The 11,913-nt window shown below is 38.0% G+C and overlaps 1 protein-coding gene across 2 annotated transcripts; it reads left to right on the forward strand.

The window, feature by feature from the left end:
• The first annotated feature begins 480 nt into the window (after nt 1-480).
• TRAF6 (TNF receptor-associated factor 6, E3 ubiquitin protein ligase) lies at nt 481-11,168 on the forward strand. 2 transcript variants are annotated; one of them, XM_009895591.1, is made up of 7 exons: nt 481-776; nt 5,618-5,768; nt 6,373-6,531; nt 7,786-7,857; nt 9,234-9,311; nt 10,156-10,276; nt 10,340-11,168. In XM_009895591.1, the coding sequence occupies exons 1-7, from the start codon at nt 481-483 to the stop codon at nt 11,035-11,037; spliced, it is 1,575 nt and encodes a 524-aa protein (XP_009893893.1). In that variant the 3' UTR covers nt 11,038-11,168. The 2 variants fall into 2 exon arrangements, with proteins under 2 accessions (XP_009893893.1, XP_009893892.1); XM_009895590.1 differs by having other exon boundaries at nt 10,156-11,168.
• Nucleotides 11,169-11,913: the final 745 nt, after the last annotated feature.

Consider the following 11,913-nt stretch of genomic DNA (forward strand, 5'->3'; position numbering starts at 1 on the left):
ATAACATTTATTCATTGCAAGGAAAATACGGAATTGAGCTATTGTCATCCAATAAAACTTGGTTTTGTACAGCATTTTTCGTGCAAATTGTATTTGAATGCTGTAGAAGTAAAGAATACTGAATGGGTAAAGAGGCATTTTCAGTAAACATAGCAAGGAGAAAGCATATTTCTCTTTTTAGAGAAATCATGTAGTCAGATGAAAGATTACAAAAAAGTGTGTGTGTACTTGAACTAGGCTGACAGGACGCAGAACTCTTTCCTATATATCACAAGATAAGTAAAAAAGATAGGTAACAGAAATAGGGACAAAACAAAACCAGTGATCTTGAGTAGAACCAAATCTTCACCATTGTTCCAGTGTTTCTAGTCAGAAATAAAATTTGTTCTTGACTGGAAAGGAAGGTCTTGAAATATTTTAGATTAACACATCTTTTTGTCATCTTGCAGAGCGTTTCTGTGTAGCACTTGATTAGCTACTATGAGCTTGCTATATAGTGATAACAGTTGTGGAGCCCGAGACGTGGAAAGTGGCTGCTGTGCAGCCATGGCCAGTGCTTGCAGCGTTGGAGCAAAAGAAGACAGTGTGAGTGTCAGCAGTGCGACTGGAAACCCTCCAAGTTCTTTCACAGAGGAAACACAAGGATATGATGTGGAGTTTGATCCACCCTTGGAAAGTAAATATGAATGTCCAATCTGTTTGATGGCTCTTCGGGAAGCAGTGCAGACACCGTGTGGACACCGTTTCTGCAAAGGCTGCATTGTCAAATCAATAAGGTAAAGGAAAATTTGTGGAAGTTGCTTTTAAGAAGTTCACTTACCTAAGCAGAATAGTTTAAGGGCAACGTAAACTGACTAGAACTGCTTAAGGTGCGTTACCAGTGAGTGCTAGTAGAACTCTGGGAATTTATAATTTATTAAAGATTCTTTTTAGTAAACACCATGTATGACCAAAATGTCATGAGTCTGGAGGTTGCATAAGCTTTAGATATTTTGCCATTTGTACAAATTTACCCAGGTTATGAATCTAAAAATTTGATTGAGTAAATATTAAATAATAATTTTTTAAAAGTAGCTAAATCCTCCAAATAAATTCAATTTTCAGCTCAGGATTATAAAACCTGTCTTTTCCCTCTGATTGTTTCTCTAGATAACTACAGGCAACATGGTTTCTTGGTGCAGATACAGCAATTCATGCTTTCACTTCTTTGCTTGAAATCAGTTGCTTCCTTGTTGAGCTGGAAGAGGGAATAGTCTCGAACACAGCGTTGAGAGAGGGAGCTAGGTGGCATATGGGGGAGAGGGAATGAGATATGAAGGCAAGAACAGGCTTGGCTCATAAAAATGAATGATTGAAAGAGAAGGAAGGGCAGAAAGTACACTGGTAAAGTGTACTTCCCTCAAACCTGGAATACAGTCATCAGTGTGCCGCACACGTCTGTGAGTATTCGAACACATTGGCAGAAGGCTAGATATTATGCTGTAGGGTTTTTCCTTCTTAGCATAAGCTGGATTTTTTGTTCTCAATTGCTCACTTAGCTCAAACGTCACAGTACGTTGGTAGGAATCTAAATAATTCCGTGTGACCCACGTATAGAATTGGTTAATTTCCAACCTTACTTTGCACACCTTTGTGTGAAGATCATCAAACTGTCTTCAGTGTTACTGTACAATATTGATTTTTCCCAGGCATTAATTTTTAGCGTGCAAAATGGACAGTGCTTCCTTGATTGATTTTCCATACCATTTATCCATAGTTCTGTTCCATTTCTTTTTCTCTGTAGTTTATTATTTGTAGCTCACTAAATGGACAGTATGCCAGCAACGATGTTCTTTGAATTACCGTATTTTGTGGGGGTTTTGTCAGCTTCCCTGTAGCTTCTGTCGCTGTTGTAACTGATGCTACTGTATTTCATGACATCCCTTTTAGATCAAGGTGGGAAATGTTGGAGCTGAGTATGAGAAGGCGAACTCAATTTTGCCTTCCCTACTTATGATAGCAAAAGAGCAGCCTATTTTCCTTTTAGCAAGCACAGAAATTTGTGTTCGCAGCACCGTTCTTGTTAGCATTGGTTCCATTAGTATTTCTGAGAAAAGGGTGCAAATTCATTATCCAGAAAATGCAGAATACCACCAGTCTTCAGTCATGAAAAGTGACTCGCTTGTGGATTCTGCAGAGGAAGCTGAGAGATACTTAGTTCCCTAACCATACTGTGAGATCACCCTGCTCCCTTAGTCCCTTGTTCACTGTGTTCCCACTTCTGCAAGAAAAGTATATTGGGCCTTACCCAACTGCATCACATATTGGCATCAGCCGGGTGCATGGAAGGAGGCAAATTTTTTGCCCTAACCTGAACCTATCGTTGACTATAATCCAGTTCCCTAGGCATAAGCAGTTGGCCTCACTTTCTGGCCTTTGCTTTGTACATTTCAACCTAAGTTCTTTCAAGAGGTTAATGTATGTAATTTCATGCATGCTTGTAAGCATTGAATTAGACATTTGTACTAATAAAGACCATTACATTTTGGAATTCCTTACTTGCCTCCTCTGAGCTTGCTCTATTTATTGGCAGTAGCAGTTTTTATACTCTTCTTTAACTTGGCTATTTCTGGAAGAAAGAAAAGAAATCTTTAAACTATCTCATGGGAGTATGACGTCTATAAATCCTGAAGGTAAATTAGTTGGTACTTAAGTATACTGAGCTTTAGAACTGTCTAATCACCAATCATTTCAAAGACAACAGAATTCCTAGGTTGAAAACTGAGGGGGGAAAAAAGACTAAACTTAAAATTATTAAAAATGGGTGTCTCATTTCCAGTCTTTCAGATCCTTTACAGCTAAGGTGATCTTGTTTTCTAATCTTTCTGCTGATGAGCTGCGCAGTTACGGTCATTGGTTAGAATTTACCACAGGACTGAGTGACGAACTGCAGTGAACCCATGCTCAGAACGCAACATCTCGTAGCAGGTAGAGAAACTTCTTTCTTAAACCCCAGGCATGGGAAGTAGTTTCTCTTCCTTTTTAAATTAACAGAGCATTTCCTCTGCTCAAAGTTTTAGGTCAGCAAACAGTTTGAATGACTGGAAGCTTTTGCTTCTTTTACACCCTTTCCCTATTTTACTTCATTTGTATAGATAGTGTTGAGTGTTTCAGTGAATAGTAAACACAGGTGGAAAGCATTTTTCATCTTACAGTCTTATAGATCATCACTGTGTTATTTCAGATCTTTCATTGATAGTAAATGTTTTCCCTCATTCCCCACTGAAATCTGTCTTTGGAGTGTGGTTTGAATGAATGCTTGTGAAAGCAGAGCAAACAACTTAAAGTGCCAGACCCCTCTGAATCTCTGAAGGGCTGAACTGCATGCTTAATTCGGATCCATGGGTCAAGCTATTGGTTTGGAGTAGGTAGTGTCTACAGTATAATATTGATTTGAAGTATGTAATGTCTACAGTACCATGTTGATTGATGTCATTGAGAAGCTTCTGCAGAACTAAAATGAAAATGGAAAGTGATTGTTACATTCTCTAAGTACTGTTTTTTTCATTAAGTGAAATGAGTTTTTAGGCTAAACTGCTTAGTTGCTAAAATCACGGAGCGGGCTTTTTCTTCAAACAAAATTATTCTGGCTTTACTTTTCATACCTAATTTTAATTTGAAGGGAAATTATAGGAATATTCATTGTACTTTGTAGCAGATGATTACTGGGTGGCACAGCCCAATGTGATTAGTAATTCCAGCATAGGAAAGCCTCCGCTGTAATGTAAATTAGAACTGAGGTGCATAAACTCGGTTCTGTGATAGGAAGTGTGTAACAACATCTTTGTGTGTAGATGGATCTAAGCAGCCTTTTAAACATAATCCCAATACTTGTAAATGGTGTTTGATGTCTGTTTAATATACTACAATAAGTTATTGTTCTTTCCTTACTATAATAATTGGAAAAGTGCCCTTCAATCATATTTTACCCATTGTCTGCTAGTTATTTAAACTGGGGGTCTGGTAATCATGATTTAAAATTAACCTGTTGTTGCTGTGATTATACATGGTTAGCTTTTCTGTGTAGAAATAAGGCTGCTGTCTTATCAGCAGGCCTCTTGAACTACCATTATACTTCACTAAACAGGCTATTTGTAACCAAGTTATGCCTTGAATCAGCGAATACTGATTTGCTGTAGGTTGCCTGCAAAGCAAGGGAATGTTTCTGGGTTGTGACAAAGATCAGCACGCCGATCATAGCTCAGGGAGCTATGAAACAAAACAGCACATTAGGTATTTTCTTTTTTCCACTTGTTTAGGAGTATGAATATCAGACTTGCGGTGAGATAGCTCATGCAAGCAAAACCCAGGAAAGGAAGTTCATTGTCTTTTTCTGAAGTCTCAACTTTACCCCCGCTTCCTCTACCAGCGTTGCTGATGAAGGAGTTGCTGAGTTATTATTTCCTTTTCCAACAAAGAACACAAATTCCCTTATGGTCTCCACAGCCCACTAGGTTCTACTTCCCCTTATGCTTGTAAGAGGTGACAATGATCTGGCTTTTGATCTTTGCACCACAAGTGCTCTTTGACATTTGTCTGCCTCATGTATTTTTGCATTTTTATTGCTGTTTTCATTAGCACTTCAGCTCAGAAGCTTTGATCCCTCATGTCTCTTTAACTATTACTTGATTGTGAGTAGGTGTGTTCACCTGCTGCTTTAGGAAATGAGCTGATACTGCATATTTTTTAAAGGACAATTTGGTGGAGGTGATCCCTTTTTTACTTTGTTTTTAATGATTCTTGTGTTTAAATGCAGTTAGACAGAACCTGAAAAAGTGGAACAGGCTGTTAGTTGTCTTATCCAAGTCACACGCACCTGTGTTCCACCATCAGACTCCAAACTTTGGCCAATTAGTGCTGACTTCCAGTCTGTTTGCTGTTAAAATGGCTTCAGATACAACACCCAGTTCCAAATGTAATTCCAGCGTAATTCTCATAGTTATTAGTAATTTTTGTGTTTCGAGTTTTTTCACCCTTCTTTGCTTATAAATAAACAAATTAAAGGATGACCAACAGATCAAGTGGTTGTACAACAAAAACAGCAAAACAGGCTATATGAAAAGTAATGCCAAATAGAGGAAGTGAATCTGGAAAAAAAAAAAAAAAAGGCATTTTTGCTTTTTCTCTCATCTCTGATCACCTTGGTTGTTTATAAAGTGAGCAAGGAGAGAAGGTCCAAGAATCTTTAAAGGATTGTTTTGAAATAATACCTGAAATATTCTTTGGTGTTTGAGCTATGTAAAGTACTTAAAGGAATGGGACTGTAAGTTCTTTGCTTCTTTATATCTTCTTCAAATTTATTTCCAGAGTATCTATAGTGGCATTTGTCCAAATAAAAACTGTTGAGTTAGAAAAGTGCTGCGATCCCAGTCATGCTACCTCTAGTGAAATTTGTGTATTGTCAATTTCTCTGATATATGTTGCATACTTTCTGGTAATTGCCACATAAATGCCATTGTTTTCAGACATTTCTTAATGTGTTATAATTTGGCCACTAATGTCTTGCTGGTGTAAAAATATTTTAAATGAAAGGCAAAGTAAACTTCAATCTCTTTTTCTTTTCTTTTCTGCATTGTAGAGATGCAGGTCACAAATGTCCAGTAGACAATGAAATTCTGCTCGAAAATCAACTTTTTCCTGACAACTTTGCTAAACGGGAAATCCTTTCATTAACGGTTAAATGTCCCAACAAGGGCTGCAGTATGAAGATGGAGCTGAGGCATTTAGAGGTGAGAATTACTTTTGAAAATATGGAGCCTTGTTTACATGGACAAGTAAAAATTCAAAATAAGTTAACATAGATGGACATACCTGATACCTGTTTATGCTGATTCAATGCATTGTTTATTCAAGAATATAGCTGCGTGTATGTTGCTTTTTATAAGTCTTTAATTGTAATTAGGTGATTCGCAAGTGAACATTGTAATGCATGAAAATTGTACTAATGCAGCTTTCTCTTTAGGATCATTCATGTTTGTCTTTTGGTCAGCTGTATCTGTACTTCACACAAGTTCCCTAAAGTCAGTTTAATATTCTCTCAAAGCAGCTCGATATATTAGTTGAAATAATTGTTTTGGAAAATAATAAGTTAAAGTTAAAAGGATAAACATAAAGCTGAATTTTAGCTGAGAACATTCTTAAAGCTCTGAATACATGAAGCTCTGATCTTACTAATGGGACAGGCCGTTGGTAAAGTCAGCGTAAGTTTATAAGGATCTGCTTGCATGAAGGAAAGACTGCAATTTGTTCTTCTTGTACTGTGCTTTATCTTGAAAACAGATGAGATGATAATACCTGTTTCTAGTATGAAATCCTGCTTTTCTCCATATTCAGGACCACCAGTTGCAGTGCGATTTTTCTGCTGTGGAATGCCCACAGTGCCAAGGAGCCTTCCAGAAGAACCATCTGAAAGAGCACATGACGCAGGAATGTCCAAGGCGTCAAGTCTGTTGTCCAAACTGTGCCACGTCTATGGCCTATGAAGATAAAGAGGTACTTAGCAGGAGTCTTAGTTTTTCAACCTTCATTCACATGGGTTTGCTTCTAAATGGAACATCAGTTTAAAAAAAAAAAAAAAGGAGTTTTGGCCTAGAAGAGCTTTTTGTGCTGCACAGGCGAGAGGCTACAAACTTAGGACATTAGTCTAGAACAGGTAAAGCTGGGGAGAGGTTTGTGCTTAAATACAAACTTCTTGGGAACCCTGTGGTGTGAAAAGATTCGTGTAAGAACCATTGATTTTTATCCTTACCATCAGAGGGGCCAGTATCTACTGCTAAAGTAATACACAAGCAATATTTATATTTACAGTTTTTATGCCTGGCATAAAGGATGTGTTAGGAGATGCATCTTTTGGGGATATGTGCTAACACACAAGACCAAGATAATTTCTGAATTCTTTTCCTGGCTCTGCATTTTTTTACTTGGGTGATACTGAGGGTAGTCCTTTGCTTTTTGAGCTTCATCTGTATATGGATGTGGTTTATCTCAAGGCTATTAGTTTTATGATATCATATCATAGAATGGTTTAGGTTGGAAGGGACCTTGAAGATCATCAAGTTCCACCCCCCCTGCCATGGGCAGGGACACCTCCCACTAGACCAGGTTGCCCAAGGCCACGTCCAGCCTGGCCTTGAACACCTCCAGGGATGGGGCCTCAACAACCTCTCTGGGCAACCTGTTCCAGTGCCTTACCACCCTCAAAGTGAAAAACTTCTTCCTAATGTTTCATCTAAACGTGGCTTTTCCAGTTTATAGCCATTCCCCCTCATCCTCTCACTACATGCCCTAGTAAAAAGTCCTTCCCCAGCTCTCCTGTAGGCCCCCTTTAGGTACTGGAAGGCAGCAATAAGATCTCCCTGGAGCCTTCATATATAGTGTGTGTATATGTATTCATATGTATAGTCCAATAACACAAAAAAACCTTTAATAATAGTTCCACAACAGTTGAACATGCATTTCAGAAACTTCTGGGTAAATTCATATTCCTTTGGAGCATAAAAGCTTTAGGCAATAAAATATCTGCAACTTCATGAATCTCTTGTATGAGTCCAGGAAAAAACAGTAATTGCAGAAAACATACTATTCAGGGTAAAGGGATTGTCTTTGTTTCACAGTTGCATACAACTAAATGCAAAATTTGAAATGTAAACTAAAAATTAACATCTTATCAGAGGTGATTAGCACTCTTTTAAATTGTGTAACTTTATTGATTCTTTCTTTCCTCTCTTTTTCTGTTTGATACCTAAGCTTCATGATCAAACCTGTCCACTTGCCAATGTATTTTGTGAGTATTGCAACACAGTGCTCATCAGAGAGCAGGTAAGAGACTACCTTTCTCTGTGTTTAATCTGGGTCAGATATTTTGTATTTACATTGCTTCTTTAATCTGAAACTAAACTTGAAGAAACAAGTTTGTCTACTAGCTAATAAATCTCTACCTGTCTCTCTCTGAGAATGTTGGATCAAGTGCAGGTGTAATACTCTTTTAAATGCTGCTCCAGCTTGCAACTGCAGTCTGGTAAACCTCTGTAAGATATTTGGCTGCAAGTCACATTGTTTAGCTATACTGATTCTTGAGAGGGGCCATGATGCATTTTTTTCATCTTGAATGAAGGTTGAAGAATACCAAGCAGCTGCCAATGGTTGCGGCTGACATTAGAAGACAAGGATTTGATTTGTGCAGAGGGGGAGAGTATTTGTAGTTGGAAAGCCACTGCTGGAAAGTAGCTGTAAATAATTCACTATCAAACTGTAGATGCTGGCTGAAATTCTGCTTGTCTGTTACTATTATAGTAGCCACTATTATTTCTCCTATTCAAAAATAACTTACTTCATTGACAGGCAAATGGTAACTTAATTAATTTGCATGCTATCCCTGTTTGAATGGGATGGCAATTATGTTAATGACCTGGGTTAAAATAAAAAACGATCTTGTCAAATTGGAGAAACACTCTGAAAAACAGGATTGAGTTCAGTAACAACAAAAATCTGTTGTTAGGTAGAATAATGATCTGCAAAAACAGAGAACATAGAATACTAAACTAGGTAATGGTTTAGAATTAATGGCTGACCTATATAAAGCATGTGTTCTACTTCATCATGATATTTAAACATGGCAAACATACCGGGTTATATGAACAGGTATTTTGCTTGTGAAACCCAGAATTTGTTCTTTGTTCTGTTTGGGGTTTGTAAGGCCTCAGCTGAAGCTGTCCAGCTTTTGAGGTGGGGATAATAGGGAGGATCCAGAGCAGTGAGATAGCTGGCTTTGGAAAAAACGGACCATAAGAAAAATTGAAGTAACTTGAGCTTTTTGAGGAAGGGGGTAATGAAGAGACACATAACAAGTCTATGCAAGTAGTGCTTCAGAAGAGGAGGAAATGGACTGTGATCTAGCTTGAAGATAGGCTAGAAACAAAAGGCATTTCTTCTAGCAAGAAAACCTGAATGCTTTCTGATGCCTGATGTAAGAGCACAGGCAATGAATTGTTTGAGTACATACAAGGAGGATGTAGAATTTTTATCATCAGCTAACATTTTTGTTCAAAACTTCCATACTTCTTTACGAAATTACATAGGTATAAACTGATCTGACTTCAGGCACTTATTTGGAGTCCATCCAGCTGTATCCTTTTACAACGTTATAAAAGAATAGTCTTGATGGAAAAATTAATTTCAAATCTGATTTGTTTTAGATGCCTAACCATTATGACAATGATTGTCCTACTGCCCCAGTGCCATGTTTTTACAGTGCCTTTGGGTGTCCTGAAAAGGTAAGCCTTTTATCAGAATCATTAATTGCAGACCTTCTGCATATCTTTGTTGTTTATTTTTTTAATGTGTTTTCCTAGTCTTATCTCATTCACCAGCCTAAATCTTCAGTGATTTGTGGTGGGGTTTTTTTTTGTATCTTAATTCTAAAACACTACATGTTGATACACTGCCTTTCAAAAGTTCTTTTCAAATTTAAAAAAAACTCTGTAAATAATTTGCTTGATGAACTTTCTTTTATTAATCCATGTGTGATTTCTCAGCTTTCATGTCAATAAAGTAGCTTCTAGCATTTCTTCCAAAGTTGTGACCAAATACAGTTATGGCTCTTAGAGTTCAGTGAAGAGAACCTGACAGTGCTTTGAATTTGATCAAATTCTAATATTAAATAATCTGGATGCTCTCATTTCTAGTTGTTTAATACCTCTCTGTAAAAGTTGATCTCTTCCCCTCATCATTTCCACATCAGTTTTCATAGTATTTGGTACTATGGAGCATTTTAGCAAATCGATGAAGGGAATACAATGCTGATTTAGAACACAAAAAAAATACTAAACGTATGTTTATCAGTGACGTTTTTTTCACCATGTCATTATTTTGAGTTGAACAATATTTGCCCCCACGCATTTGAACTTCCTTTTTTGTTTGGCATAATAGTGATCTTAAATTTGGAGCCCTCCATTGGTAGGGTGCTACTTTGTCACATCACCTGTCCTTAATTCATATTCCAGTTTTTCTCACATAACAGAAGCAAATAGTTGTTTGATTTTTCTTCAGTGCCACATTTAAAATGTGATTGCAGATAACTTTTGGTATGTTCCTAATGCCGCATCTCTTAAATTCTAGATGCAAAGAAATGAACTGGCACGACATATGCAGGAGTTCACTCAGGTTCACATGAGAATGATGGCTCAGAGTTTTCAAAATATCAGTGTTACTGCTACAAATCCTGTACCCTTCATCAATGGCCTAACCTTTGAGCCTGCCGTCTTCTCACACATGTCACACGCTGCCTATGATTGTAATCCAGAAGTTGAAAACTTCAAGGAAACTATTCAGCAGTTGGAAGGTCGTCTGGTCAGACAAGATCACCAAATCAGAGAACTCATTGCTAAAATGGAGACTCAGAACACCCACATGGCAGAACTCAAACGTACTATCCGAAATTTGGAGGTAAAGATTACTGAAATGGAGGCACAGCAATGTAATGGTATTTATATCTGGAAGATTGAGAACTTCAGTGGACTTCAGAAAGCTCAGGAAGAAGAGAGACCTGTTGTAATGCACAGTCCTGGCTTCTATACTGGAAAGCCTGGCTACAAGCTGTGTTTGCGCCTGCATATCCAGTTACCAAATGCTCAGCGTTGTGCTAATTTTATATCTCTGTTTGTCCACACTATGCAAGGAGAATATGACAGCCATCTGCCCTGGCCTTTCCAAGGCACTATACGACTTTCTATTTTGGATCAATCAGAAGGCCCTGAAAGGCAGAATCATGAAGAAGTAATGGAAGCCAAGCCAGAGTTACTAGCCTTCCAGAGACCAACAATTCACCGCAATCCAAAAGGTTTTGGTTATGTGACTTTCATGCACCTGCAAACCTTGAAACAAAGAACCTTTGTAAAGGATGATACCCTTCTGGTGCGCTGTGAAGTTTTAACTCGTTTGGATTTAAATAGTCTCCGCAGAGAAGGATTTCAAGCTCGCAGTACTGATGGAGCTATGTAGCCTGTAAGTCTTAAACCAGAAGATAGAGCCACTAGTCATGTTGTTCTACCACAGATTACAAGCACGCTTCATCATCCATATAGGCAGCATTTGTAAAAGATCATAGGTGCCAACATAGTTGATCTCCACCTGAATAGAACTTTGTTGTTGCTGGTATAGCTTTTTTTTTTGAGGTCATGTCTTCAAATATGTGGTATTGTTCTCTATTATAGTAATAAGCTACTTCTGTAGCAAGCTAACTAAATGAAATACTGTTAATCAAAACTTAACTGCCTACAGGAAAACCCTACTGAAGCACCTGTACATCTCAGTTTGGTAAAACTTCAGTCATGTCAGAAAAGACCTGTAAATCTTTTCACCTCAGTGCCTTGGAATAGATACGGTAGCAGGGAAATAGCTAAATTAATAAAGATTTGGGGGGGGGGTTCATGGAGCTTGGAAAAGTTGAGACAGTTTCTATAGAAACTTATCTAGAATTTTGAATTGGCTATGCTTCTCTTGAAATCTGAAGTCAGGTTAAGACTTTGCTCACATCACCTAGGGTTGAAGCAAGCTTTCACCTTTCCTCCTGCAGAGTTAGCTTCAGGAAGTTGCATGTCGATGTAGGGATGATACTAGTATTTCTGAATGACTTATGGTAGTGTTGTGGAGGAGGCTGAATGACTGAGCTGAATTCACTGAAGAAGTATTTGTGGTCTGAAAGCGCTCCCCTAATTTACTCTATTTTGATAAAACTTTCTGTAAGTGTGTGCTCTGGGCCCACAATGTCAGTCACCATCACCAGACTGATAAGAGCATAGCACTTTAATGAGATACCTTTGTGCTGGTGGGATCTTCTCCTAGCACTGGACATTTTTCAGGTTGTGAGTGGATATA

The sequence above is a fragment of the Charadrius vociferus genome, unplaced genomic scaffold, assembly GCF_000708025.1.
Source record: "Charadrius vociferus isolate BGI_N301 unplaced genomic scaffold, ASM70802v2 scaffold71, whole genome shotgun sequence".
NCBI classification, from domain to species: domain Eukaryota; kingdom Metazoa; phylum Chordata; class Aves; order Charadriiformes; family Charadriidae; genus Charadrius; species Charadrius vociferus.